Source organism: Gnatocerus cornutus, chromosome 4, assembly GCF_029298725.1.
Source record: "Gnatocerus cornutus isolate USDA-ARS CGAHR chromosome 4, icGnaCorn1.1, whole genome shotgun sequence".
In the NCBI taxonomy this organism is placed as follows: domain Eukaryota; kingdom Metazoa; phylum Arthropoda; class Insecta; order Coleoptera; family Tenebrionidae; genus Gnatocerus; species Gnatocerus cornutus.
This window is the reverse complement of record NC_142236.1, coordinates 3384796-3410833: the sequence shown is the minus strand read 5'-3', so window position 1 is coordinate 3410833 and position 26038 is coordinate 3384796. Positions and strand designations below refer to the sequence as shown.

Here is a 26038-nt window from a genome sequence, read left to right as displayed (position 1 = left end):
AAAGAGTTTTTGATGTTTTTTTTTTTGTAGCTGGAGGACGTCTTCAGCCGTTCGAACCTGTTGAACAAGTGGTACAAGAAGATCCGAATCGACGGCTTCAGCGAGGGGAGTGTCCTCGTCGACTATCTAGTGGAATTGAACGATTTGGGGCGACAAATTGATACAGTCGAAATTAAGAAACTCTTCCATGATTCCTTAGACGACGCCCTCGCCAATCCGGCGTCAACCAGAGAAGCTAAAGCTTTGAACGAAACGACGAAGATCGAAGGGAAGTTGAGTTTGGGGCGGTTCATCGTCGACCCCAAATACACAGATTTCATTGGTAAGTTGTTAGTAAACTCGTTCTTGGCTAAGAGATTGTTGCAGTGCTCCCCAAACAAGCGTACCCCACCGTCGGCTACGCTGAAGACAACGTGCTCTTACCACAGTGGGCCATCGCGGTTATCGTCATCGGCTTGGCGTCTCTTCTCTTCGTCATCATCTTCGGAGTGACTGTGGTAAGATAATAAGGGAGTTGGTTAACACCATCATCATGTCATGTCGTAGTTGGTGAACCGCCAGAAGAACGCTAAGAAGAAGGCTCCGGTTCCTCTCACTGAAGACATGTTGAACGAGCTCAACAAGAACCACATGGGAGGGTTCGATAACTACGGAGCTGATGACTTGTACAACATGGAGGACGTCTGGAACGAGCGCGGCTACGAGCCAAAACTAGCGAAAAAGGTGAGTCAAAGTGGTAAGGTTTGTCTTTTTAACACTTCTTCGCAGAGGTCGTCTGGTTCAATCCACGACAACAGTATGTCGAACCTGTACGACAGTTGGCGCTCGGAATGGAATGGGTTTTATTACAACACTTATTATGGCAACAATCCTGGAAGCAGCCACGGCTACGGAAGACGAAGATCCGACTACGACACGAACTTCTGAATTTCGAAGGCTACAGTTCCGAAAACTGCCCTATCTGTACAATATCATTTTGGTTCGCGTTTGCAGGAGCCGGTCCTGTAACAACAGGGTTTCCATTGTGTTTTGCTCAATTCCGTTTTGATTTCCGTCCCTTTATTGTACAGATAATGAGTGCTTCTACCTTAGGAGCGTATATTTTTGCCAAGTTAGGGTGAATTTAACGGCTGTATTCAGTGCGACAAGGTTTTTCTAGTCAAGCAGCCTGCTAGCAGTGTCCGCACTGTAGTTCATTGGCTGTGAATCCACCTATCAAGACTTCGAACATCGATTCATGACATAGTGAACGCTTGGAGGATTTTAGTGTTTTTTATATAATGTAGTGAATGTTTGCTTTGTTGTTGAAGCACTTTCGGATTTATAATGCGAAAACCCATCTAGTTGGGGCGTTGGGACTGTTCTTGGTTGCACGAGTTTTCTCACACCCCATTAAATAGGTGTATATAAATGTAAATATCCATCAAGATGTTATGTCTATTTTCCCATTACGTAGTTTTAACCATTAAACATTTAAATTATTATGAATGTAGATATTACATTGTATTTAAGGTGTTAATAAAAATCCCTCTAAACCTAACAAACTCTTCTTTCTTTCCACACCTTCAAACCCTAAAAAAACAGTTTGCTACTTCTTATTCTTTATTAACTTCAACTCTGGCACCCTTTTCTGCTTCCCGATGGCACTTTTAGCCCCCATGTACTTCTGTAGCACCTCTGGTACAGTAATAGTCCCATTTTTCTTCTGCCCCATCTCCACCAAAGCGATGAGAAGTCTCGGAACCGCACAAGCTGTCCCATTCAACGTGTGCACGTACCCCTCGTGCCCCCTTTCCTCGTACTTAATCCCCAATCGCCTCGCTTGATAGTCCAAACAGTTACTACAACTAGAAATCTCTCCGTACATTTCTCTTCCAGCGAGCCACGCTTCAATGTCATATTTCCGGAAGGCTTGAGCCCCCAGTTCGTGAGGAGGCATGTCTAAAACTTGAAAATGTAGACCTAAATCTCCGAAAAGTCTCTCTTGGAGTTCTCTGATTTCTTCCAAAACCGTCGAGGAGCTCTCAGGAGTTGTTACAACGAACATTTCGACTTTAGTGAACTCGTGAACTCGGTAGATGCCGCGTTCTTCAAGGAGGTTGGAGGTCTCAGCGCGGTAGCAACGACTCACTGCTGCTAACTTCAACGGAAGGTTGGTGAGGGTGCTGTTAGAGAGGTAACCAGCGAGCGCCATTTCTGATGTTCCAGAGAGACAGAGATCGGGGTCGTGGAGATGGGGGTCAAGACTGTAAACCTACGGGGATTTTTAATTGAGTGAATTAAACAAAGGTGATTGGCAGACCTGAGTCCGTGTCCCTCGCGTGTTCATACCGCAGCCTTCTATTATGTCTCTGGGGAGGATATCGGGGACTGATACCAATTCGAATTTGTTCCTAATTAAGTTAGAGACTACATAGTTAACTAGCGCGTGCTCCAATTCTGCCATTTCCCCCAGAAGGTAGTAACTTTTGCTCCCAGAAAGGTTCCCCAACTGGTCTGTTCTTACCAGCTTCAACTTCTTCGTGATTTCCTGGAAGTCTTTCAAATTCCCGGTGACTTTAGTTCCAACTTCTTTGACGATTTTAGGGGTGTCATTATAAGTGGCCACTTCAGGATGAGTCCGATTCGGGATTTTCAACAACTGGGAATAAAACTCGCTTTTTGTTGCCTCGTGCTCTTTTTCAGTACCCGTCAGCGCTTCCAATTTCCGCTTTAAGTCATGCACCCGCTGAATATCCCCCACACCCTTCCGAATCGCGATATTTCGAGCGATTTCTTGCAGATTTTCGGGGTTGCAAAGGTAGGCAATGTCAAGACCAGCCCCACGTGAGGGACACTGTTGCAAAGTTCTGCATAAGTGGAAGAGTCTCCGGTGGAAACTAAACCCACACGTCACTGTTTTCATTGCGTAAAAGTGCTTTCAACGGGGCGCAAAAAGTGAGGTTACGACTACTAAATGTCACCGGCGGGTATTGTTGGTTGCATACCGACACGTTGTGGATTTGTAAAGCGCAAAGTTGGCGAGGTTGGACCACAATTTTGTGTTCTTATCAAGTAAAATTGGACTTACCGGAAAGTCAAGGTCAAATTCTGTGTAAGGTTCAGTGTCCACCGCAGTACAAGGGGGTTAAGGCTTCTGAAACAAAAAAGTGCGTTGAGTAAGAAAAACTCACAGTTCAAGTCGTTTGTTGTTCACTTTTTAGGAAAATCGAGTTAACGCGATTTAAATTCAAGATTGAGAATGAAAATTGGTAACGAAGGCCACTGTTTTACCGACTATGTTGGAACTGGAAATTATGAATATTCTTTGAAAAAATGAGTGGAAATCGGTCAAATTGGCCTTCCTGAAACAACTTCGCGTCTATTGCATCTCTAGGTGGCTTTTTATTGCAGAATAATTGGATAATAATGGTAAAAATTGCGTTTACCTGAAATCGAAGGTAAAACAAATGCGCATCGTATGAAAATGACTGAAAATTCGCGATTTTGGTGAAAATAACTAGAAGAACGTTAAATTAGAGTCAATTACCTCCGTTCTGCACTAAATAAGGCTAAATTATGTTTAAAAAACACTTTCGAACACAGCACGAACACTTTAAAAACACAGCACCACTCATGAAATAAATTCGCGATCTGCATTACCGACCGTGCAGGTGTTCGGTATTGTTGGTTGTCTATCTTCAACTCTGCACAAAAATTTTTGAAAATTAAGTAAAAAATCGCTTAAATTCATCGTCACAATCTAATTTGGCACATTTTTTTATTGTTCCACACACATTTCCATTGCGTAATAACTGCAGAAATTAATTTATTAAAAACTGAAAATAAAACAATTGAGCATCAACCGAAAATGACAAAAAATTATATAAATAACGTTATAAAGGTGAATAAAAGTGTTTCATCTTTCATCTGCGCCAAATAAAACATTCAATATACTTTCTGAACACCACACGAGAGCTTTGAACACCCCCACCATCATGAGGTAACTGCGCAATCTACTTTACCGTCTGTGCTAAAAAATGCTAAAAAAAATTAAACAGAGGAAGTTTGGGCACAATTTAGGCAATAAAAAGTCGTAGCGAGGGTCTCTGACTACTTTAAAATCGACTAGTTACAAATTTGGGGGAATAAAAGGGTTGGGGTTGCCTGTTCTTGAATTTCTTGAGCCTCAAAGCTCGTCTCTCGCTGCTTCAAACAACTTCTCATTCTCTTTTATCGGCAGCGACTGCCAGAATTCCTCATTTTCCACCTTCACCTCCTCCATGGCCATCTTCCGCGGAGACTCAATCTTCAATCCAACAATCGGATCCTCTGGATTGGTAGACAAAGGAGTCCACTCGACAGGAGCTTCAGGAACCCTAAAACCACCTCTTTATCATCTCTACCTCAACCACCTCCTCACCCAGTCCGAGCGAACGCTGTTATCATCTCGACGAAGAACTTGATCATGGCTCTGTCTTCTTCAGTTGAGGTGGTATCGGCAGTGGATGCCGGCACTAAGTACGAAGTGTCTTCAGCATGAGCAGCTCCGAAGTCTTCTCTAGGCTTAGCGATGGACTCGTACCATGTATGAGCTCCTCTGTATCCAAACAGGTAGAAATAAATAGGTGAAGATACCACCGAGGCCTGCAACTTGGCGGTCTTCTGGATGTCGAGATCGAACAAGCGGTGGGAGAGGATGTCGTTGAATCGGACAAAGTTCTCGAAGGAGACGCTCTTGTCGCCGAGGTAGTGTTGGCGAATTTTTTTACTGACGTCGTTGCGGAGCTCCTCGGAGACGGTGTAGTTGTAGTCTAAGATAAAAGGAAGGAGGTCGTTCCACCGGGTGTCAATCTCCTTCAAGTGGCGCTCTTGAAGAAAATCTGCAGAAGGTGGTGTTGTCACAATTACCCGCGGTTTCTGTTACCTACCTGAGGATGGATAAAGCCCTTCGGCGTTGGTATGGGAAACAATCCAAGGAAGATCACTAACGGCGCCCTTCTCCAGAAGCTTAAGTGGGTGCTCGGGAAGAACAGGATCACTCGACCACGAGTCCACCACGACGCCGAAGGGTGAAAACGGGTTGTACAACCACGGCAGGAACTTCTCCACGGAAGCCACGATTTGACGTGCTGGTCGTTTACGCAGACACTCGATGATGGTCAAAGAAGTCTTAGCATCACATCCAAGACCCGCAGCAAGCTTCTTGGTCTTCTCCAATGGTGCTTCCATGAGCACCCACGGGTTAAGCGCGGTGCCACTCTGCGACATTCCTCGTTGGAACAATCCCCGGGATTTGGGGGAGAGGTAATGGATGTGAGTGCTTGCTCCTCCTGCAGACATCCCGAAGACCGTAATGGAGTTGGGGTTCCCTCCAAAGTGTTGAATGTTCTTTTTTATGAAACTAAGCGCGAGGATCTGATCCCTGATCCCGTTATTCCCGGGAACGACGTCGTCTTCAGTGCTCAAGAATCCAAGCGGTCCCAGACGGTAGTTCAAGTTGACGTACACCACGTCCTTGTCTTGGAGGTAGCGAGGGCCGTAGAAGCCGCCGTAGAGGAACATGAACGCGCCTCCGTGGATGTACACGATGACGTCGAGGTTCGTGTTTTTGTCCAACGTAGGGGTGTAGATGTTCACGTAGAGGCAGTCTTCGTCCCCGACGACCATATCTTCACCTGGAGGGGTGTACTGGTTGTATTGCATGCACTTGTACAGGGTGGTGGCTCTCCACGTCCCTTTCCATGGTTTGACTTCGCGGGGATGTTTAAACCGGCGATCTCCAACGGGTGGTTGGGCGTACGGCACCCCTTCGAAGGCGTAGAAAGTCCGGCCATGGAGGCTCGTGCCGAATTTCCCTTCCAGAGTACCCAGAGAAGGTAAATTAACACTTGGGGTCTTGCCAGCGTTGGCACCAACCGCGAAGACAACCAAGAGAACCAGCTCCTTCATCGTAACAAACAATGACTGTGTTAAAATTATCAACGAGGTTAATTAAGTAACTGACAAACAAGTGATAAGTTCTTTATTTAACACAGATTATAATTCGTCCTTGGAACTAAACAACTTTTCGTTTTCCAAAATTGGAAGCGAATCCCAGAACTCGGTGTTTTCATTAACCCCCCTTTCAACCCCAATCTTCTCCGGGCCATCAATCTGAAGGAAAACGAACTCCTCCCCGCTTTTGGGGACCTGGGGCCACTCAGCCGCCACGTGAGGTCTTCCAGTTCTAGCAAAAGACGTGACAAGCTCCACCATCACCGCGATCATCTTCTTGTCGTTTTGCGTGGTGGTGGTGTCCACCGCTTCAATCCGAAAAACGTAGGCTGTGTCGTCTCCATGGGAGGCCCCGAAGTCTTCGGTGGAGCCCCCACGATCCTCCGACCAGCTATGAGCGCCACGGTACGTGAAATAGTAGGAATAAACAGGAGACCTGGTGACTGCCGCCTGGAGTTGAACCGTCTTCTGGATATTAACCACGAAGATCCGGTCGGACACCACCGGGATAAACTCTTTGAAAGTCGCCCGCGACATCCTCGTGTCCTTCAGGTAGTGCCGGCGGATCTTCTGGCTAACTTCGTCGTGGAGCTGTGGAGAGACAGTGTAGTTGTAGTCGAGTAATAAGGGGATGAGCTCGTTCCAACGCTTGTCGATGTCCTCCAGGTACTGTTCGTCGATGTAGAAATCCGCTGCGGGGTACAGACCCTCGGAGTTGGTGTACGACGCTATCCAAGGTACATCCAAGACTTGGCCTGTCTTAAGAAGAAGGTACGGGTGCTGGGGGAGCACTGGGTCATCCGCCCACGCGTCCACCACGAGTCCGAATGGAGAAAACGGCGTGTAGAGCCACGGCTGGAAGTCTTTCACTGAGGCGACGATTTGACGCGCGGAGCGGTTTTTCAAGCAATGAAGCAGAGTTTGGGAGTCTCTGGTGGGGCACCCAAGACCTGCAGCCAGCTTCTGGGTCTTTTCCAGGGGCTTCTCAACTAAAACCCATGGGTCTAGGGTGGTACCGCTCATGGACCATCCGCGATGGAACATTCCGCGACTCTTCGGAGAGAGGTAGTGGAAATGGACGCTGGCGCCCCCAGCTGACATCCCCGCGATGGTGACAGAGTTGGGGTTCCCCCCGAAGAACTTAACATGTTTTTTTATGAACTCCAAAGCGAAGATTTGGTCTCTCATCCCGTTGTTACCAGGAAGAACGTTGTCTTCAGTACTGAGAAACCCCAGAGGCCCCAAACGATAGTTTAAATTGATAACCACCACGTTCTTATCAAGGAGATATTCGGGCCCGTGGAGCCCCCCCCAGTTGAACATGAAAGCGCCCCCATGAATATACACAATGACGTCAAAATTCGCATTTGGGTCCACCCTAGGAGTGTAGACATTCAAGTAGAGACAATCTTCCTCACCTAAAAGACACCGGTCAAAACGTGGGGGAGCAAACATGGGGGCTACCAGTAACAAAGTCTTGCCCCGGTGGAGTGTACTGGTTCCACTGCATACACTTGTAAATTGTTTTCGCCTTCAGGGTGCCCTCCCACGGTTCCACGGGGGCAGGAGCCTAAAACACCACCTGAGAGGGGGTATCAACGGGGCTATTTTACCTTGAAGCGATGGTCCCCCACTGGGGGCTTCGCGTACGGGACGCCTTCAAAAGAAAAGAATTGTTTTCCATGCAGGGAGGTTTTGTGTCCCCCTTCGATAACCCCCAAGTTTGGTAAGGTTACAGAAGGGGGTGAAGCGGCAGCAATAGCTACCCCAAAAAGAAAGAGGCTCAACATGGGGTTGGTGCGATACTGACCGGTGATCACAGTAAGGCAGAACTTTATTAGATAGTAATTAAAAATAATTATTGTTTACTGAGGTTAATTGTAATGTTAGCCTTGGCCACTGATAACAACAAGTTTTTAATATAATTAATCAAAACAAAATGGTTATTTTCAGTTTGCAATTTATCAAAGATCGGTAAATAATGATTGATCTTTGAATTCAACGTATGAGATTAGTCCAAACTGCGTCACAGACGTAGAAAAAATCGTGTTCGTAATCTAACGGTAATAGTGACCGATCAACAGTCATGTGATCTGCCGCTGTAGTCATGGCGACATTTTGGGAATCGTTGCCAATCCGAGCAAACGAAAATTTCATAACAGGGGTCAAGAACGAACTTAGTTAATTTGGTCCAAAGTTGGTAGCAATGTTGACACTGTTCTGTGTGGTTTTCGCCGCCTTCCGTACCTCTTTGGCCGAAACTGCGCCTTCGGTTCACCTCCAGGGGTTGGGAACAGTTCAAGGTCGTTCCGATAAGAGTGAAAATGGCCGAACTATTCTTTCGTTTGAGGGGGTGCCGTACGCGCGCCCCCCGGTCAGTGAATACCGCTTCAGGGTAAGTTGCGAAATTGTCGATTTTGCTCTGACGATGGTCGCCAGGAGCCGCAACCGGTCCAGCCATGGGAAGACGTCTGGGAGGCCAAAACCATCCACCGGTGCATGCAGTACAACCAGTACACCCCCCCAGGGCAGGACTTCGTCGTGGGGGATGAAGACTGTCTCTACTTGAACATCTACACCCCGGATTTAACCCCCCAGAAGAAGTTCGACGTCATCGTATACATCCATGGAGGTTCCTTTATGTTTAACTACGGGGGGTTGTACCGCCCGCAGTACCTCCTCGACGAAGACGTCGTACTAGTCACTATAAACTACCGCGTTGGTCCTCTGGGATTCTTAAGCACGGAAGACGACGTCGTCCCCGGAAATAACGGACTCAAAGATCAGATTCAGGCTTTGATCTTCATCAAAGAGCACATTTCGCTCTTTGGTGGTAACCCCACCTCGGTGACCATCATGGGCAACTCGGCTGGAGGCGCAAGCGTCCACTTCCACTACCTCTCCACCAAGAGTCGCGGTTTGTTCCACCGTGGGCTCTCTCTGAGTGGTACCATGTTGGTACCATGGGTACTCATGGAGCAACCGTTGCAAAAAACAAAACTCTTGTCTTCCTCCGTTGGGTGCGATACCACCACCACTGGCGCCATGGTAAAGTGCTTGAGAAGACGTCCCGCGCGCCAGATCCTGGAAAGAGTCAAAGAGTTCCAGCCATGGTTGTACATCCCATTTTCTCCCTTCGGTGTGGTTGTGGACACCTGGGCGAAGGACCCGGTGCTACCACGCCACCCATTCAAACTCCTGGAGAGTGGGAACGTGAGCACCGTTCCATGGGTGGCGTCGTATACAAACTCCGAGGGACTTTACCCGGCGGAGGAGTTCTACGAGCACCACTTGGAGGACGTCGCGACGCGCTGGAACGAACTCGTTCCGTTGATCCTCGACTATAACTACACCGTTGAAGCGGCGTCGCGCGACGTCGTCAGCGAGAAAATCAAGCAACACTACCTCGGCAACGACACGGTTTCTCGAGCGACTTTTCGTCGCTTCGTCCCGATTCTATCGGAGAGGCTCTTCGTGAACGACATCCACAAAGCTGCTCTTTTGCAGGGTAAAGTCGGTACTGTCTATGCGTACGAGTTCGGTTACAGGGGGAGAAACAGTTGGTTTATGTACGAGGATGGGGGGCATTTTGGGGTGGCCCACGCCGACGACGTTCCCTACATCCTCAAGTTGAAGAATTTGGACACGAGGAGCACCCCAAGTGACAAGGAGATGAGCGAATTTATGGTGAAATTTGTGGTCAATTTTGCTAGGACGGGGTAAGTTTGGGGTTGTCGAGACTTTCAATTCATTGGTGGAGTTGTAGGGACGTTGGGGTGGCTGAGTGGAGACCACACTCAGGAACTCCGTTGAATTATCTGAAAATTGAGGGTCCGAAGAAGATGGTGATGGAGGCTGGAGCTCCTCCGAATGAGGAGTTTTGGGCGTCGCTGCCAATTAGGGAGAACGAGAAATTTGCCTCTGGGGAGGAGTTAAGAAAAATTTAACAAAAAGTTTTCCTTTTCTTCCAATTTGAAAAATGTTAATTTTATCATAAAAAAATACTGGATAAAAATTTGTATTGCATACTTGATTTTCGTAGTCAACGTACTTCCCTCTCAAATGACAATCTTTTCAAGGCTTCCTTCAAAGTGATTCAACAGTATTATTTGTCTAGTTGGCTGTAAGTGTGCGGACGTATGTCTTGACATCTGTCATTCCCTAACATCTATCAATTATTTGACGTTTTTATGTCAAGTTCAGACTCACGTTCGTAAGATGCTCCGGTGACTTGATAAATAAATTCAATTGATCAGATTTAATATCTACCTAGTACCTTGACATAGAAGTAATCTTTTATTAAATGAGACCTAACATAAGAAAGTAACCAATTGCTGTGTAATCTGTCATTTTAAGAAAATTGAATTTTTGAAAAACGAAAAGTTTTGAAATAAAAAAAATGGAATTTTATAATTTTAATCCTACAGTAATGGAATTTAGCAAGAACACTACTTTTAACATGTTTATTAATTGTGCCCAATTGCAGCCTTCTGGAGTAAAAATAACGAATTTTAGAAATTTTTAATTTTTAAAAAACTAAAAATTTCGACTACTTAAAAAAATTGTAAATGCGGTAGTTTTACTGCTACAGTAACTGAATTTGACTACTTTTTATGAGTTTATTTAATCGTGGCCAATTGCAACCTTCAAAAGCAATAGAAACAAATTTTTAAAAATTTTCTCTTTTGAAAATCCAAAAATTTTGAGAAACAAAAAAATTTGTAAATGCGGTACTTTTAGTGCTACAATAACGGAATTTTGCAAGGATATTGTTTTTGTCATATCTATTAAACGTGTCAAATTACAACCTTCTTGAGCAAAAGAGACGAATGTTAGAAATTGTCTTTTGTAGATCCACCCTTTCTTTATAGCAAAATGAAGAATGTGATTAAAATGGGATTAAAACCCAAAAAAAACTTTGATTCTATTGGCTGGCATTGTGTTTATCAAAGTGGTTTTTATAACAAAAAACGCTTCAAACAACCAACTCGATATTACCTTGTCACTCATTGGCTAGACGTTCAATTCTCAAGTTACTGTGCGAATTAGTACACGCCCCGAAATAATAAATCAATTCATTGGACGTTCATGACAAAAAACGCACAAAACAAAAGAAGTCGAGTTCTAGATTTGTTGCGCCACATTTTCATTTGTTTATTGTCGCTCCAATTAAAAAATTGCGAAGCAAATCTAGTCATTGTAAAAGTTAAGAAATTGATACAATAATAAGCGACATTATAACACTCGTACTTTAATAAACCATTTCCGAATTGTTGCAGTGACGCCGAATTTAGGGACTTTTATGTTGTAGTGCAAACGAACGAATTCAATTTGATATTCTTGCCGAAATTAACAAGCACAATCTTAAAAGTGGCTGAAGCAATAAACGTTGCAAAATTTGTGGAAATTTCATTTCATTCATGGCCTCGAAAGTGCGACACCCTGTATATTGGGGCGCCAGCACAATAAATTAAACAAATTTACGAAAAAAACAACTAATTTCTTCAAACAAACTTATTTTTATCTCTAGAGATAACTACAATTCGTCCTTGACCCCCACAAACAACTTTTCGTTTTCTCGAATCGGCAGCGATTCCCAAAATGTGGCATCCAAACTCGAGTTGGCCATGACGACGGTGGAAGGCGACTTGATGTGTAAATACGTCACGTGACCGGTGTTTTGGACCGGTGACCACGTGATCCCAACTTTTGGCTCTCTGAAAATCACGTCAACCTTGCAAACAATTGATTTTTTTGACGTACCCTGATTTGGCGAAGCTTCCGACTATCCCAGTCATGAGTTGGATCATTTCTCTGTCTTTTTTGGTACTTTCCGTGTCGACGTTCATCTTAAGAACGTAGCTAGTGTCGTCGCCGTGAGCCGCACCTACGATAATAATCGAGTTACGAACACTACTTTTTCTACGCTCACCGAAATCCTCGTTGGTTTGAGCACGCGACTCGGATTTACTATGGGCGCCTCTGTAGGTGAAATAGTAGAAGTATACAGGGGATGTGCTGGCTTTGACGTGTAATTTCAGGCTTTTTTCGATATCAACTGTGAAGATTCGGTCCGTGACTAACTTCACGAAGTCCCGGAACGTCTCTTTGGTGATTTTCTTCGTTCCTAGGTACTTTTGTCGGATTTTGGAGCTCACTAGATCGCGCTCGTGAGAGTCAACAGTGTAGTTATAGTCCAAAATAAATGGTACGATCTCATTCCAACGCGTTTCGAGCTCGTTCAGATACTCATCTTCAGGGTAGAAATCGGCCGCTGGGTACAACCCCTCTGAATTCGTATAAGAGGCTAACCAGGGTAAGTTTGCAATTTTTTTCTGTTTTAACAGTTGGTACGGGTGCTGGGGTAGGACTGGATTTTCCGCCCATGTGTCTACAACCACACCGAAGGGTGAAAATGGGTTGTACAACCATGGCTGGAATAATTTCACACTTTCCACGATTTGGCGCGCCGGTCGCTTTAAGCAAGCTACCATTCGTCGAACGTCGTTGGTGTCACACCCAAGACCCATCGCGAGTTTCTTCGTTTTTTGTAGTGGTTGTTCAACCAGTACCCATGGGTTCAACATGGTACCGCTCTGGGAAATTCCCCGATGAAACAACCCACGACTTTGAGGGCTCAGGTAGTGGAAGTGGACACTGGCGCCCCCTGCCGACATTCCGAAGATTGTCACTGAGTTGGGGTTCCCCCCAAAATGCGCGATGTTCTCCTTGACCCATTGCAGAGCCAGAATTTGGTCCTTGAGACCGTTATTTCCAGGAACTATGTCGTTTTCAGTGCTCAGAAAACCCAACGGTCCCAGTCTGTAGTTCAAAGTTACGAACACTACTTTTTCGTCGATGATATAGTCGGGTTGGTAAATACCGCCCCAGTTGAACATGAAGGCGCCCCCGTGGATGTACACGACCACGGGGAAGTTTCCGGTTAGACTCGGGGTGTAGATGTTCAAATAGAGACAATCCTCATCACCTGGAAAGTGAAATAAAGAGACGAAGAAGTCGAGTAACGTAAGTTACCGATGACAAAATCGCCGCCTGGAGGAGTGTATTGGTAACTCTGCATGCACTTGTAGATCGTTTTGGCTTCCCACACCCCCACCCATGGTTTGACAGGTACAGGTTCCTACTTCTCTCAATATTACAAAGTTGGTACCACTGTAACTTACCCTAAATCTGTATTTACCGAACGGGGGGCGCGCGTACGGCACTCCTTCAAACGAGAAGAAGTCCTGCCCTTTGTAACTTGTCCTGACGGTACCCTCTACAGTACCAAGCGACGGAATGTCAACAATTGGGGGAGTGTTAGCCCCCACAGCGTGGAATCCAAGGAGTAAACACACAACAAGGTTCATTGCGCGGTTTGATAAACACTGAGCGTTATCTTCGTGTTTCTGTATTTAATAATAAACAGCGAACTAAACCGGTTGTTTGCATAAGGAGAATAATAGGTTGTAAATTTTCTGTTGGTACAATTGGATTTGTTTTGACAGTGTAGATCTCCGGCGTCGCGACGATGGAAATTAAAGGTCATGAACTTCATGAGTAGCGCTAAGGAGGCAACTGAAAGAGTGGTTTAACTAGAATCGGTTTAGGTTGCACAAGTATGTCGAGTTTGACAGTTATTTATTTTGTAATGTTGGCATCTTGACTTAGTTAGACTGAGTTTTAACATGTAGTTAAGTTGAGTTTAGTAATGCAAGCTTACCAATGGCTGCGCTTTCGTAGTTATATTAAATATACAGGTGTCCCAGAACTCAAGCCTAGCCGAAAAAGGGCGGATGCCGACACCAATCAGGATGCCAAAAATGCAATTTGTTTTGTCCTGATGTGCATCAAAATTAAGAAATGACTTAACGAAAATGACCAATCCCAGAAGGGAAAGCACAAATAATATTAATGTTGCTAGGTTTCATAATTTAATCTTAAACGGGATAAATTAATTTGGTCCACTACATTTTTTGCTCCCTAAATGCGTTGTCTGAGCTCCGCTTCAGTATTTAGCGGCACTACATAAATAACATATTTGAAGTGACCCCAGAAGAAGAAATCAGCGGGTTTCGTTGATAAGCCATTCGCAAAAATCTCTTCTGACCGGATAATCCTAAGGGAGTAAAGGAGTAGAGGATTCTTTGTACAGAAGATCTTCCGATGTCTAACTAGCGTTCCAGAGTTAGGATTCTTTGCCTGGGGTCTTCATCAACTGCTTCCAAAGCGGCTTCTTCATTTTCAGCAGTTCTGGCTTGATTTGGTGTTTCACCAACGGCGCGCCAATCTGGTAATATCTCACCAGTCTGTCTAGCCCAAAAAATAACACAAAGAATCGTTTTGTTGTCCGGACCTGGAAAACGTTTTCGATGCGTTCTTGCTACTAAAGCCGAATTTCTATCGCAGGCATTCTGTCGCCGAGTACATCTTGTGCCTTTTTAAGATATTTGTTAATACCAAACACCAACTAGAAAACCAGCAAGTGAGGGAAACCGAAAGAAACGCCGTTGACACACTCCACTTGGCTTTCCACTGTGTCAATTCTCCTGCCGCCTTGTCACTTGTCATTCATCGCTCGTCAACCAGTGGTCTTCAACCCTCTAGTCACTCCCTAAAGTACGCTAAGCCGTTTCTGCACACTAAGTTCAAAGAGTTAAGTGATTTATTGAAGTCCGTCATTTTAACGTCAATAAAGTTTACAGTGGACCAGATTATTTATACAAAATTCAACACAACACGCGAGTGTATCCTCCAAACCATTCCAACCCGGCCTTGTGATTGGTCAACTTTGTCACGTCTTTTCTCAGTTTCTGTTGGAGTTGGAACTTTTTTTTCAGCAATTTACACATTCACAGCTTTTCCCGATATGTCCAGTTTTCGGCTAGGCATGAGTTCTGGGACAGCCTGTACAGTTAGGCTGAGCTTTCGTAGTTATAACTGGTGTAGTGGATCTTCGTAGTTATTAGATGTAGTGAGCTGAGTTTTTTAACGCAAGCTCAGCCTTTGGCTGAGCTTTCGTCGTTATAACCCGTGTAGTAGAGCTTTCAGAGTCATTAGAAGTAGTGAACTGAGTTTCTTAACGCACGCTCAGCCAAAGACTGAGCCTTCGACGTTACATCAAGTGTAGTTAGATTAAGATTAGTAAACGCAAGCTCTGCTGAAGGCTGAGCATTCGTAGTTATATTAGATATAGTTAAGCTGAGCTTTCGTCGATATAACTCGTGTAGTTCAGCTTTCGTAGTTATTAGACGTTGTTGAGCTAAGTTTCTTAACGAAGGCTGAGCTTTCGACGTTATATCACGTGTAGTAAAGCTTTCGGAGTTATTAAATGTAGTGAACTGAGTTTCTTAACGCACGCTCAGCCAAAGGCTGAGCTTTCGACGTTACATCAAGTGTAGTTAGATTAAGATTAATAAACGCAAGCTCTGCTAAAGGCTGAGCATTCGTAGTTATATTAGGTGTAGTTAGGCTGAGTTTCATAATGCAGGGTCAGCTGAAGGCTAAGCTTTCGTAGTTATTAGATCTAGTTGAGCTAAGTTTCTTAACGAAGGCTGAACTTTCGACGTTATATCACGTGTAGTTAGATTAAGATTAATTACCGCAAGCTCCGCCAAAAGCTGCGCTTTTGTAGTTATATTAAATGTAGTTAGGCTAAGTTTTCTAACGTAAGCTCAGCTAAAGATTGCGCTTTCGTAGTTATATTAGATATAGGTAAAGCTTTCGTCGTTATAACCCGTGTAGTAGAGCTTTCAGAGTCATTAGATGTAGTGAACTGAGTTTCTTAACGCACGCTCGGCCAAAGGCTAAGCTTTCGACGTTACATCAAGTGTAGTTAGATTAAGATTAATAAACGCAAGCTCTGCTAAAGGCTGAGCATTCGTAGTTATATTAGGTGTAGTTAGGCTGAGTTTCATAACGCAGGCTCAGCTGAAGGCTAAGCTTCGTAGTTATTAGATGTAGTTGAGCCAAGTTTCTTAACGAAGGCTGAGCATTCGACGTTATATCACGTGTAGTTAAATTACTAATTACACAAAACGTTCCACCAAATTTAGTTAAATTGACTTGCTCAGTTGAAGAAGAATAAAAATAACTTAAGTAAAACAACTCCTCAGAACCACATTTATTACCAAAAACTTAACTTAATCACAACTCAGATCAACTTTTGAGATAATTTCGATCCCTTTCAGTTTTCCCTTTAGCTGGTTCACGAAGATCTCCTCGTCGTCACACTGAATAGAGTTGAGATAAATGTTCAGTTTCTTTAACTTCGGCATGTTTCTCGCGATTTTCTCCGCATCGAAACTCTCAATTAGATTGCTACTAAGATCCAACTCCTCAAGATTACACAGTCCTTCAAACTCATTCCAAGTCAAATTAGAAAGTGAGTTAACTTCCAAACTCAAACGCTTCAATTTTGTTAAATCTTTGAAAGCTCCCACAGGAATGGTCTCGAAATCATTGTGAACGATCTCAAGTACCTCCAAGTTTGAGAAATTTAAAAACGCGTTCTCATGGATGGTGGTGATGTGGACATCAAACAATACCAGTGACGTCATTTGAGTTTTGTCCAAAAACAGAAAGTCTTCGTCCAAGTGAGAGAGGTTCAAATACGCAATTCCCAAGGTTTTCAATTTTAGGTTTTCTAAAGCGTTTCTGTCGATTTTTGACGGGTTATATGAATTACACTTCAGAACTAGTTTCTCCAGTTTGCAGTTGTCGAACATGGACTTCGTTAAAGTCGGGGGGTTCTTGTTTAACGCCAGATCTAGTTCTAGGATTTTTAAAGACGGGGATGGACAAAGAGCTCCGGCTTCAACATCGCTTATCAGGTTAGCGATAATTTTAAGTTCGGTAACATTCTGGAGGGTAAAAAATGTGTCCCTGTGAAGAGTTCCATTTAAACCAGATATTTGTAATTGTTGGAGTTGGATTGGGTCTTTTTGTAAGGCATCGGAATGGATTACTGGGAGAGAAGAAGGTTCCAATATCCACTCAGCTTCTATCAAGTTGATCAACACCAAAAAAATGGTACAAAAAGATAAAAATGACGGCTAAAATTAATTTTATTAGATTAAGACCCAAAATTCGTTACGTACCATTTTGTTGAAGTAGAAGACAGTTTGAGATGACTGTGGAACTCAAAAGATAATTACCAGACTCGATAACCCAATTTGTTTGCAAAAAAAGCGATAAACTTATTAACAAGAGTTGTGTTCCGATTAACCAATGGAAATATTTGAGTTACCGATGAACCAATTACAATAACAAAATGGCGGACGAACTTGGGAAAGGAATTAACCTCAAAACTCGGATTTTATTGTTACAACACAATTACAACTTATCTTCTCTACTTATAAACTCAAAATTTTAGAAACTCAAAAATTTGCGATCTTTCCAAACAGCGTCTTACGTAAATCTTCTGGTAGATGTGAACGGTTTGGTTAAAGAAATTTGAAATTTTATCGAACAAAAATAAAATTTAGAGCAAAACATGTCTTGAAATGTCAAATTCAACGCCAACAAAAACTCACGGATTTTTGTAACCTAATAAACTTTTGTCGCTTCTCATTAAAAAAACTTACTTCGAGTGCTGAACAGTCAGAAGCGAGTTTCGATAATAATAATAATCGATTAGACTTTTATTGGGTAAATTAATAACCTACCTAAACCAAAAATGATTGGTTTTACGTAAGACGCTGATTAGTAAAATAGCAAAATTTAGATTTTCTTAGATTTTGAGTGAGAATTTTTTTATTGTTTTGGTTCGTTATGATCCAACAAGCGGTTAAAATAGAGCTTTTTTATTTATTGTGTTTGACCTTATAGAAATTGCCGTTTTTATTGTAAACTTAACAATTTGCTACTTCTGCAGGTAGCATCTTGCGTAAAATCGCGTTGTAGGTCAGATTTATTAAACTTAGTTTTTATTTGTTTATATTATTTATTTACAATTCATCTTTTCTGTTGATCAAATTTTCCCCCTCCATCAACCCCAAAGAATCCCAGAAACTTCTAGGAGTCAGTTCTGCCACCGTTTCGAGACTAATTTCCCCAGGATTGACCCCATTGACGCGGAGATACGTCAACTCGTCGGATTTAGTGGGTTTCCACTCAACACTACCTAAACTTGGTTCCCTAAATAAAACAAAAAAGCAACGATTTAACATTCCGTTGGTAAAACTGAACTAACCCTGTTTTGACAAATGACATTAGCATGTCTACCAACATATCTTTCATTAGAATCTCGTTTGGCGTGAGAGAAACGAAATTCGTACCGGGGCCAAAAAAGTATTTCGCATCAGAACCATGTCCGACAACTGTAGGAAAAAAAGTTTAACTCAACAGTGTCGCCAACCAAATTCTTACTTGGTTGAGGATTGTTCTCCCCCGGATATCCAAAAACGTAATAATAAACCGGAGATTTGGCCACTTTCGCCTGCATTCTCACCGACGTCTCGGCACCAATTGTGATATATCTATCAGTGAAGAGTTGCATCAACGTCATCATGTTCGTTCTATTGATTTCCGCGTCCTTGAAATAAAACTCTTTGATTTTTTGTAAAGTCGCAGGCCACGAAGATTGTGGTAAAGTGTCTCGGAACTCGAGGATGCTTGCACCTAAAGTCTCCCAGTTTTGACCGATGTAGTCAATTTCCTTTATCAGCACTAAAAACGAATATCATTTCGTGGATATCACTAGAAAAAATTGTGTACATAACGCTGGGAACGACCCTTCGTGAGTTGTCGTTGAAGCAAGTAAAGGGACGTCGTTGATTTGACCCTTTTTGAGGAGAATGTAAGGATCTTCGTTGATAAAAGGGTTGGAGCCCCCTTTTTCCACCACGGGACCAAATGGGATACAGGGCATGAAGCGAATGGTATAAAACAACTTCACTTTGGGTGAAATTTGTTGGGCTGGGCGCTGCTTCAAGCATGTTATCATAGTCCTGGTACTACTAATAGGACACCCTAGGGCTTCTGCCAGTTTTTTCGTTCTTTGCAAAGGGTTCTCTTGGATTGACCACGAGGAAAGAGCAGTTCCACTCTGAGCAAATCCTCGATGGAAAAGTCCTTTGGACAACGGCGAGAAGTAGTGCATGTGAACACCAGAACCTCCAGCTGACAATCCAGTGATGGTAACACTCTTTGGATTCCCTCCAAAACTCGCTATGTTCTCCTGCACCCATTTCAAGGCCATGGTTTGATCTTTAAGTCCGTTGTTACCAGGAACCACCTCATCTTCAGTGCTCAAAAAACCGAAAATTCCGAGTCGGTAGTTGAAACTAACATAAACAACTTCTTTGTCCATGAGGACGTCAGGACGGGAGTAGCGGTTTCCATCACCAACCATATAAGCACCTCCATGGATGTGTACAATGACGTCAAGAGACTCCGATGGGTCTGGTTGCTTCCGTGGTACATAAACATTGACGTGAAGACAATTTTCAGTACCAGAAGCGTTTACCATCGTTATACCAAATTGGGCGCACACTGTTAAAAAACTGGCGTTCCACACACCCAACCATGGTTCGACGGGTTGGGGCTCCTAAAACTACAGTCAATTGATGGTTCGGGTGGTGGGTACGGTACCTCGAAGCGGAGATCACCAATGGGTGGTTTAGCATAGGGAATACCTTCAAAAGCTGAGAAGGTACGACCGTCGAAAGAAGTTTTATGGTACCCTCTGACAGTACCGAGAGGAGTTTGGACCAATGGCAGTAACTCACAAAGTACGCCTAGAAAAACAGTCACGGAACGAAATTGAAGAGTTTACATACCCAAAGACAGTGACAATAGTACCAACAGTGGTACCAACATTTTCGCAACTGAAGTGTTTTCACGTACCTTATCAAATGTCGTAAGAAGGTACTCATGTTATGTTTGTTATGTTTTTATCTTTTAGATAAATGAGACTGCGAGTTTTCACGGGAATAACAACCTTTATTGTGTTCGTTTTAAGTTACTTTGTTCAGTGCTGCCAACTTTCGCACAATAAGAAAATCATAATGAAGAAGACCTATAAAATAACGAAATTTTAAGTTTTTATTTGTTGGTATTGACACAATTCTGTCTTTATTTACAATTCATCTTTTCTGTTGATCAAATTTTCTCCTTCGATCAAATCCAAAGAATCCCAGAAACTTCTAGGAGTCAGTTCTGCCACCGTTTCAAGACTAACTTCCCCAGGATTAATCCCATTGACGCGAAGATACGTCAACTTGTCGGATTTGGTGCGTTTCCATTCCACGTCACCAAAAGTTGGTTTTCTAAACAATTGTTTTTATTGGTGAGGTTGGTAGAACTGTACCTACCCTGTTTTGACGAATGAGATCAACATGTCTACCAACAGATCTTTCATTTTGATTTCGTTTGGAGTGAGAGGCTCGGGACTCATGGCGCCGGGACCGAATAAGTATTTCGCGTCAGAACCATGGCCGACAACTTAAAAATGTTTTTTTAAGCTTTTAATGTCAGTATTGCCAACCATCTTACTTTGGTGTGGGTTATTATCCCCCAAATATCCAAAAATGTAGTAATAAACCGGAGATTTCGCAACTTTAGCCTGCATCCTCACCGACGTCTCAGCACCAATCCCGAAGAATCTGTCACTGAAGAGTTCTATCAAAGTCATGACGTTCTCTTTATTGATTTCTTTATCCTTGAAATAAAATTCTTTGATTTTTTGTAAAGTGGAAGACCAAGAAGATTTAGGTAAAGTCTCTTGGAACTCGAGGATGCCTGCACCTAAAGTCTCCCAGTTTTGCCCGATGTGGTCTAATTCGTTCATCAACACTACAAAACAAGTATCACCCTGTATACATCACTAGAAAAAATAGTGTACTTAACGCAGGGAACGACCCTTCGTGAGATGTCGTCGAAGCAACCAATGGGACGTCGTTGATTTGACCATTTTTGAGAAGAATATAAGGATCTTCGTTGATGAAAGGTTTGGAGCCCCCTTTTTCCACCACGGGACCAAAAGGGATACATGGCATGAAGCTGATGGTATAAAATATCTTCAGTTTGTTTAAAATCTGTTCCACGGGGCGTTGCTTCAAGCACTGGACGATGGTACTGGTGGTTCCCGTGGGACACCCCACCGCATCCGCAAGTTTCTTCGTTCTTTCCAATGGATTCTCTTGGATTGACCAAGAGTTAAGAGCCATTCCACTCTGGGCGAATCCTCGATGGAAAAGACCTTTGGATAAAGGCGAGAAGTAGTGCATGTGGACACTAGACCCTCCAGCTGACACCCCAGAGATGGTAACACTCTTTGGATTTCCTCCAAAACTCGCTATATTCTCTTGTACCCATTTCAAGGCCATGGTCTGGTCCTTCAACCCGTTATTACCAGAAACCACGTCATCTTCAGTACTCAAGAAACCCAGAATTCCGAGCCTGTAGTTAAAAGTAACATAAACGACTTCTTTGTCCATGATGATGGGCGGATGGGCGTAAAGGTCCCCATGACCAATGAGGTAAGCACCTCCATGGATATGCACGATGACATCAAGAGACTCTGATGGGTCTGGTTGCTTTCGTGGTACATAAACATTGATATGAAGACAATCTTCATCACCAGTAGCGTTGACCATCATTATACCAATTTGGGAACAAACCGACATGAAACTGGCGTTCCACACACCCAGCCATGGTTCGATGGGTTGCGGCTCCTAAAACTACAGTCAATTGACGGTACGGGTGATGGGTACGGTACCTCGAAACGGAGATCACCGATGGGTGGTTTAGCGAAGGGAATTCCTTCAAACGCTGAGAAGGTACGACCATCGAAAGAGGTTTTGTGGTACCCTCTGACAGTACCAAGAGGAGTTTTCACCAGCGGCAACTCCTCACAAGAGACACCTACCAAAGACAGTGACAACACACAAAAAAAAATATTTTTTTTAACTTACTTAGAGAAAGTACCGTAATTACCAGCAGTGGTACCAACATTTTGACGGACAGTTGAATGTGTACTAACAAGTTGTTCAATTAAAACTACAACAAACAAATGATACCGCAAATTTTACCGATAACTGTTTTATCATCGAACAAACATCAAATCATCGTGGTAACTGTACCACATTTGATTCGGCTACACTGCGCGCTAAACCGTCAAGGCCAAACTAATAATATCATTAAATCAATCAGCTATAAATAGCCAGCTCACATTAAACAGGTAAATTTTGTTTATGGTACAGTTCAAAAGAGGCTACAATAACACAGTTACGTAACGAGTCATTTTAGTGACAGTTTGTTTTAATTTGTTATGTTTGATAAAATTTAAATAGTTTGAGTGAGCTATTATTTGGTGGCCTTGAACTCTTTTTAAATTTACGTTCACGTTCATCGGAAGATTTCCGTAAGACGCTGTTTGGTAAAGTAGCAAATTTTTGAGTTTCCAAAATTCTGAATTTGTTGTCAGAACGTCTCGATGACAATTTTTTGATTTCTTGAAGTACAAAGGACACTCAAAATTCATCAATTCTCAGAAAATAAGTAGTAATGACCGTATTTATTGAAACTCGAAAATTTGCTACTTCTACAGGGAGCATTGTGCGTAAAATTCTCTACTGAGTATAAATAATTTTTTTTCGCTTGTTGATTTGAATCTCATAAGTACATTGCATGTTAATTTTAGCGCCCTTTACCGTCATCAAAAACATTGATAAACATAAATTAACTCCATCTAAACTCAACGTAAACTGACTTCCACCAGTTGACCTTGTACCTACATTGGATTAAATAATAACTTTTACTTTGATTGGTTACTCAGTCAGGCATCAGCGCGTAAAAAAAATCAGGTTAACACGATGACTGGATGTTTTGAATTACCGTGCGATCAAAGTATCTATGAAAACTCGCGGTTGCACTTATCTATAAGTTAGAAGGTCGTAAAATTATTACGTGATGTGCAAATCTTAATCGACATTTTATTGCAGATAAGGAAGTCGGTAAATTTAAGTTGACCATAAAAATAGCACAGTTGCAACGATGTTGGCACTACTGTTAGTAGTGTTGGGGTTGTCTTTAGGTAAGAAAAGATTTTTGTTTTGCTTCGTCATTGTTTTTTTAAGGTGTCTTCGGTGAGGAACTGCCATTGGTGAAAACACCTCTTGGTTCGGTCAGAGGGTACCATAAAACTTCTTTTGATGGTCGTACCTACTCAGCTTTTGAAGGTCTTCCCTTTGCTAAGCCACCCATTGGTGAGCTACGCTTCGAGGTATGGTACCCATCAACCCCACAAACGGTAAAGATTGTGATTTTAGGAGCCCCAACCTATCGAACCATGGCTGGGTGTGTGGAACGCGAGTTTCTTGTCAGTGTGTGCTCAAGCTAGTACTATAGTGGTGGTTGGAACTACTGGTAAGTCGCAAACCCATAAAACAACCATTGAGAGGATTTTGCAGGTGATGAAGATTGCCTACATCTTAATGTTTATGTTCCACGGAAGCAACCAGACCCATCAGAGTCTCTGGATGTCATTGTACATATCCATGGAGGTGCCTACATCTTAGGTCATGGGAATCTCTACGCCCATCCGCCCATCCTCATGGACAAAGACGTTGTTTATGTAACTTTGAACTACCGAGTTGGAATTTTTGGTTTCTTGAGCACTGAAGATGACGTGGTTCCTGGTAACAACGGGCTTAAAGATCAAACCATGGCCTTGAAATGGGTGAAAGAGAACATTGCGAGTTTTGGAGGCAACCCGAAGAGTGTTACCATCACTGGCCTGTCTGCTGGAGGTGGTAGCGTCCATTTCCACTATTTCTCTCCTCTATCCAAAGGTCTTTTCCATCGAGGGTTTGCTCAAAGTGGAGTAGCAATTGCCCCATGGGCAATTCAAGAGAACCCATTGAAACGAACAAAGAAACTCGCGAATCTGGTTGGGTGTCCGACCGATACTACCAAGACCATGGTCACCTGCTTGAAACAACGCCCAGCTGAACACATCTTGGAACAACTTAAGTTGTTCTTCAATTTTGTGTTCATGCCATGTGTACCATTTGGTCCCGTCGTGGAAAAAGGAGGCTCCAAACCTTTCATCAACGAAGATCCTTACATTCTTCTCAAAAATGGAAAAATCAACGACGTCCCATTGGTGGCTTCTACAACCGCCCATGATGGATCGTTCCCTATTTTAAGTATACAGGGCGATTTCTGTGAAATATACAGGGTGATATTGTTCTTGTAGTGTTGATGAACGAAACAGACCGCATTGGTCAAAACTGGGAAACCTTAGCAGCGGATTTCCTCGAGTTCCAAGACACTTTACCACAATCTTCCTGGGCAAAGGCCGCGAAGAAAATCAAAGAATTCTATTTGGGCGATGACGAGATTAATCAACAGAACTTGATGAAGTTCCTAAAAGTTTTCACTGATCGATTTTTCGGAATTGGTGCTGAGACCTCGGTGAGGATGCACGCGAAAGTTGGCAAGTCTCCCGTTTATTACTTCATTTTTGGGTATCCAGGAGAAAACAATCCACAGCAAGGTAAGAATTGATTTATAAAGTAATTTGTTTTTAGACAGTTGGCAGCACTAAATATGCAAGTGCGTGATTATCTGTTTTTTTTCTTCAGTTGTCGGTCATGGTGGTGATGCCAAATATTTCTTCGGTCCCAGCATGATGAGTCCCGTGCCTCTGACTCCAGACGAGATCAAAATGAAAGATCTGTTGGTAGACATGTTGATCTCCTTTGCCAAAACAGGGTAAATACAGTTCTACCAATTTTTCCAATAAAAAAACTTTGTTTTTAGAAAACCAACTTTGGGCGACGTGGAATGGAAACCCACCAAATCTGACAAGTTGACATATCTTCGCGTTGATGGCATCAATTCTGGGGAAATTAGTCTCGAAACGGTGGAAGAACTAACTCCTAGAAGTTTCTGGGATTCTTTGGAGTTGATGGAGGGGGAAAATTTGATCAACAGAAAAGATGAATTGTAAACAAATAATATAAGCAAATAAAGACTAAGTTTTTCTAATGATTCCAATAAAGTTTAAAAAATCTGACCTGCAACGCGATTTTACGCAAGATGCTGTCTGCAGATGTAGCAATATGTTAAGTTTCCGATAAAAACAACAATTTATGTCAGAAAAATAAAAATAAATAGATCTCTCCATATTAACCGCTTTAAGGATCATAACGAACCAAAACAATAAAAAAAAAATCTGACTCAAAATCTAAGAAAAGTAAAATTTTGCTGTTTTACTAAACAGCGTCTTACGTAAAACAATTCATTTTTGGTTCAGGTAAATTATTTATTACGCAATAAAAGTCATCGATTATTATAGAAACACGCTTCTGACTGCTCATCGTACGAAGTAAGTCATTTTAATGAGAAGCGACAAAATTATAATCGATTACAAAAATCCTTATTCTCATTTGGCGTTGAATTTGACATTTCAAGACGTTTTCTGCTCTAAATTTTATTTTCGTTGTCCAAAATTCCAAATTTTTCAAGTCAAACCGTTTACATCCATCAGAGCATTTACGTAAGACGCTGTTTGGAAAGGTCGCAAATTTTTGAGTTTCTAAAATTTTGAGTTTATCGTTATAAAGTTTGAGAAAGTTTAAATGAAAACTTTTTGACCGCTTAAAGTACAAGAAATAGCCAAAATTAGTTAATTCTTTCTGTGGAGGTAGCAATGGCTGTGTTTGTTGAAACTCAAAAATTAGCTATTTCTGCAGACAGCATTTCGCGTAAAAATCATTACTGGCCCTAAATCAATCTTTTTTTGCTTGTGCAATTCATATTAATTTCACGGATGTTTATAGTGTCATCAAAACATTGATTAACGTAAGTTAACTCTCTCAGAACTCGACGAAAAGTTCCATTAGTTGGCTTTATACCTACATTTCTATAAAAAAACGCCTTTCACTGTGATTGGTTGCTCACTTCGGCAATGGTGTGTACAAACCCAAAAAAAAACAAACAGTATTTTAACGCGATGACTTGATGTTTTGAAGTACCGGTCGGATCAAAGTATCTATGAAAACTAGCGGTCTCACTTATCTATACGTTATGTAATAATATTGTTTACGTCATG

General features: G+C 42.6%; 10 protein-coding genes across 14 annotated transcripts in view; 3 read left to right on the top strand and 7 right to left on the bottom strand.

Annotated features, from left to right (window-relative positions):
• The window catches only part of LOC148176057 (uncharacterized), a 35010-nt gene extending 33988 nt beyond the window's left edge, over positions 1-1022 (top strand). Inside the window, exons 3-6 of the mRNA XM_088033756.1 lie at positions 31-322; positions 367-497; positions 547-723; positions 769-1022. Coding sequence (XP_087889882.1) covers positions 31-322; positions 367-497; positions 547-723; positions 769-927 — 759 coding nt within the window. The 3' untranslated portion in view covers positions 928-1022. The remainder of the gene's footprint in view (positions 1-30; positions 323-366; positions 498-546; positions 724-768) is intronic.
• Positions 1023-1449: 427 nt separating this feature from the next.
• Positions 1450-2988, bottom strand: SerRS-m (Seryl-tRNA synthetase, mitochondrial). Its single transcript, XM_088033758.1, has 2 exons — positions 2303-2988; positions 1450-2254 (listed from the first exon to the last, which is right to left on the bottom strand). Exons 1-2 carry the CDS (start codon positions 2903-2905, stop codon positions 1589-1591), a joined length of 1269 nt encoding a protein of 422 aa, XP_087889884.1. The 5' UTR covers positions 2906-2988; the 3' UTR covers positions 1450-1588.
• Positions 2989-4080: 1092 nt separating this feature from the next.
• Positions 4081-5971, bottom strand: LOC148176055 (venom carboxylesterase-6-like). Its single transcript, XM_088034952.1, has 3 exons — positions 4911-5971; positions 4403-4862; positions 4081-4358 (listed from the first exon to the last, which is right to left on the bottom strand). Exons 1-3 carry the CDS (start codon positions 5929-5931, stop codon positions 4169-4171), a joined length of 1671 nt encoding a protein of 556 aa, XP_087891078.1. The 5' UTR covers positions 5932-5971; the 3' UTR covers positions 4081-4168.
• Positions 5972-5987: 16 nt separating this feature from the next.
• Positions 5988-7815, bottom strand: LOC148176054 (venom carboxylesterase-6-like). Its single transcript, XM_088034953.1, has 3 exons — positions 7590-7815; positions 7441-7546; positions 5988-7394 (listed from the first exon to the last, which is right to left on the bottom strand). The coding sequence occupies exons 1-3, from the start codon at positions 7764-7766 to the stop codon at positions 6019-6021; spliced, it is 1659 nt and encodes a 552-aa protein (XP_087891079.1). The 5' UTR covers positions 7767-7815; the 3' UTR covers positions 5988-6018.
• Positions 7816-7952: 137 nt separating this feature from the next.
• LOC148176053 (venom carboxylesterase-6-like) lies at positions 7953-10002 on the top strand. The gene is made up of 3 exons (XM_088034955.1): positions 7953-8371; positions 8416-9695; positions 9743-10002. The coding sequence occupies exons 1-3, from the start codon at positions 8183-8185 to the stop codon at positions 9921-9923; spliced, it is 1650 nt and encodes a 549-aa protein (XP_087891081.1). The 5' UTR covers positions 7953-8182; the 3' UTR covers positions 9924-10002.
• Positions 10003-11475: 1473 nt separating this feature from the next.
• LOC148176052 (venom carboxylesterase-6-like) lies at positions 11476-13396 on the bottom strand. Its single transcript, XM_088034954.1, has 5 exons — positions 13161-13396; positions 13012-13117; positions 11909-12964; positions 11740-11863; positions 11476-11693 (listed from the first exon to the last, which is right to left on the bottom strand). Exons 1-5 carry the CDS (start codon positions 13344-13346, stop codon positions 11513-11515), a joined length of 1653 nt encoding a protein of 550 aa, XP_087891080.1. The 5' UTR covers positions 13347-13396; the 3' UTR covers positions 11476-11512.
• A 2674-nt stretch (positions 13397-16070) lies between these two features.
• LOC148176051 (uncharacterized) lies at positions 16071-17175 on the bottom strand. Its single transcript, XM_088034469.1, has 2 exons — positions 17076-17175; positions 16071-17030 (listed from the first exon to the last, which is right to left on the bottom strand). The coding sequence occupies exons 1-2, from the start codon at positions 17076-17078 to the stop codon at positions 16119-16121; spliced, it is 915 nt and encodes a 304-aa protein (XP_087890595.1). The 5' UTR covers positions 17079-17175; the 3' UTR covers positions 16071-16118.
• A 711-nt stretch (positions 17176-17886) lies between these two features.
• Positions 17887-19819, bottom strand: LOC148176050 (venom carboxylesterase-6-like). The gene is made up of 6 exons (XM_088033750.1): positions 19758-19819; positions 19570-19715; positions 18694-19525; positions 18346-18645; positions 18170-18296; positions 17887-18114 (listed from the first exon to the last, which is right to left on the bottom strand). Exons 1-6 carry the CDS (start codon positions 19795-19797, stop codon positions 17925-17927), a joined length of 1635 nt encoding a protein of 544 aa, XP_087889876.1. The 5' UTR covers positions 19798-19819; the 3' UTR covers positions 17887-17924.
• A 94-nt stretch (positions 19820-19913) lies between these two features.
• On the bottom strand, positions 19914-22069 carry LOC148176049 (carboxylic ester hydrolase-like). 2 transcript variants are annotated; one of them, XM_088033743.1, is made up of 7 exons: positions 21894-22069; positions 21698-21843; positions 20822-21653; positions 20473-20772; positions 20292-20421; positions 20061-20246; positions 19914-19996 (listed from the first exon to the last, which is right to left on the bottom strand). In XM_088033743.1, exons 1-7 carry the CDS (start codon positions 21931-21933, stop codon positions 19981-19983), a joined length of 1650 nt encoding a protein of 549 aa, XP_087889869.1. In that variant the 5' UTR covers positions 21934-22069; the 3' UTR covers positions 19914-19980. The 2 variants fall into 2 exon arrangements, with proteins under 2 accessions (XP_087889869.1, XP_087889870.1); XM_088033744.1 differs by lacking the exon at positions 19914-19996 and having other exon boundaries at positions 20002-20246.
• A 3-nt stretch (positions 22070-22072) lies between these two features.
• LOC148176048 (venom carboxylesterase-6-like) lies at positions 22073-24975 on the top strand. Of its 4 annotated transcripts, none has more exons than XM_088033748.1 (8): positions 22073-22159; positions 22923-23014; positions 23058-23203; positions 23250-23346; positions 23391-24128; positions 24179-24478; positions 24567-24696; positions 24745-24975. In XM_088033748.1, the coding sequence occupies exons 2-8, from the start codon at positions 22975-22977 to the stop codon at positions 24932-24934; spliced, it is 1641 nt and encodes a 546-aa protein (XP_087889874.1). In that variant the 5' UTR covers positions 22073-22159; positions 22923-22974; the 3' UTR covers positions 24935-24975. The 4 variants fall into 4 exon arrangements, with proteins under 4 accessions (XP_087889874.1, XP_087889873.1, XP_087889871.1 ...); XM_088033747.1 differs by having other exon boundaries at positions 22157-22205; XM_088033745.1 differs by lacking the exon at positions 22073-22159 and adding an exon at positions 22191-22342.
• The last annotated feature ends 1063 nt before the right edge of the window (positions 24976-26038 follow it).

Coding starts and splice junctions, on each gene's coding strand:
- LOC148176049 (XM_088033743.1), bottom strand. CDS start 21,933: ATGTTGGTACCACTGCTGGTAATTACGGTACTTTCTCTAA. Junction 20,773..20,821: donor AGGGTCGTTCCCTGCGTTAA/GTACACTATTTT, acceptor CTTGTTTTGTAG/TGTTGATGAACGAATTAGAC. Junction 20,422..20,472: donor GGATAATAACCCACACCAAA/GTAAGATGGTTG, acceptor AACATTTTTAAG/TTGTCGGCCATGGTTCTGAC.
- LOC148176055 (XM_088034952.1), bottom strand. CDS start 5,931: ATGAAGGAGCTGGTTCTCTTGGTTGTCTTCGCGGTTGGTGCCAACGCT. Junction 4,863..4,910: donor AGGGCTTTATCCATCCTCAG/GTAGGTAACAGA, acceptor CACCTTCTGCAG/ATTTTCTTCAAGAGCGCCAC. Junction 4,359..4,402: donor ACAGCGTTCGCTCGGACTGG/GTGAGGAGGTGG, acceptor AGGTGGTTTTAG/GGTTCCTGAAGCTCCTGTCG.
- SerRS-m (XM_088033758.1), bottom strand. CDS start 2,905: ATGAAAACAGTGACGTGTGGGTTTAGTTTCCACCGGAGACTCTTCCAC. Junction 2,255..2,302: donor CGCGAGGGACACGGACTCAG/GTCTGCCAATCA, acceptor AAATCCCCGTAG/GTTTACAGTCTTGACCCCCA.
- LOC148176048 (XM_088033748.1), top strand. CDS start 22,975: ATGTTGGCACTACTGTTAGTAGTGTTGGGGTTGTCTTTAG. Junction 23,015..23,057: donor AGTGTTGGGGTTGTCTTTAG/GTAAGAAAAGAT, acceptor TGTTTTTTTAAG/GTGTCTTCGGTGAGGAACTG. Junction 24,697..24,744: donor ATCTCCTTTGCCAAAACAGG/GTAAATACAGTT, acceptor CTTTGTTTTTAG/AAAACCAACTTTGGGCGACG.
- LOC148176052 (XM_088034954.1), bottom strand. CDS start 13,346: ATGAACCTTGTTGTGTGTTTACTCCTTGGATTCCACGCTGTGGGGGCT. Junction 12,965..13,011: donor AGGCGGCGATTTTGTCATCG/GTAACTTACGTT, acceptor TTCACTTTCCAG/GTGATGAGGATTGTCTCTAT. Junction 11,694..11,739: donor GGAAGCTTCGCCAAATCAGG/GTACGTCAAAAA, acceptor CGTGATTTTCAG/AGAGCCAAAAGTTGGGATCA.
- LOC148176050 (XM_088033750.1), bottom strand. CDS start 19,797: ATGTTGGTACCACTGTTGGTACTATTGTCACTGTCTTTGG. Junction 19,716..19,757: donor ACTATTGTCACTGTCTTTGG/GTATGTAAACTC, acceptor CTGTTTTTCTAG/GCGTACTTTGTGAGTTACTG. Junction 19,526..19,569: donor TTGGTGATCTCCGCTTCGAG/GTACCGTACCCA, acceptor CTGTAGTTTTAG/GAGCCCCAACCCGTCGAACC.
- LOC148176053 (XM_088034955.1), top strand. CDS start 8,183: ATGTTGACACTGTTCTGTGTGGTTTTCGCCGCCTTCCGTACCTCTTTG. Junction 8,372..8,415: donor TCAGTGAATACCGCTTCAGG/GTAAGTTGCGAA, acceptor GATGGTCGCCAG/GAGCCGCAACCGGTCCAGCC. Junction 9,696..9,742: donor GTCAATTTTGCTAGGACGGG/GTAAGTTTGGGG, acceptor GTGGAGTTGTAG/GGACGTTGGGGTGGCTGAGT.
- LOC148176054 (XM_088034953.1), bottom strand. CDS start 7,766: ATGTTGAGCCTCTTTCTTTTTGGGGTAGCTATTGCTGCCGCTTCACCC. Junction 7,547..7,589: donor TGGGGGACCATCGCTTCAAG/GTAAAATAGCCC, acceptor GTGGTGTTTTAG/GCTCCTGCCCCCGTGGAACC. Junction 7,395..7,440: donor GGGGCAAGACTTTGTTACTG/GTAGCCCCCATG, acceptor GGTGTCTTTTAG/GTGAGGAAGATTGTCTCTAC.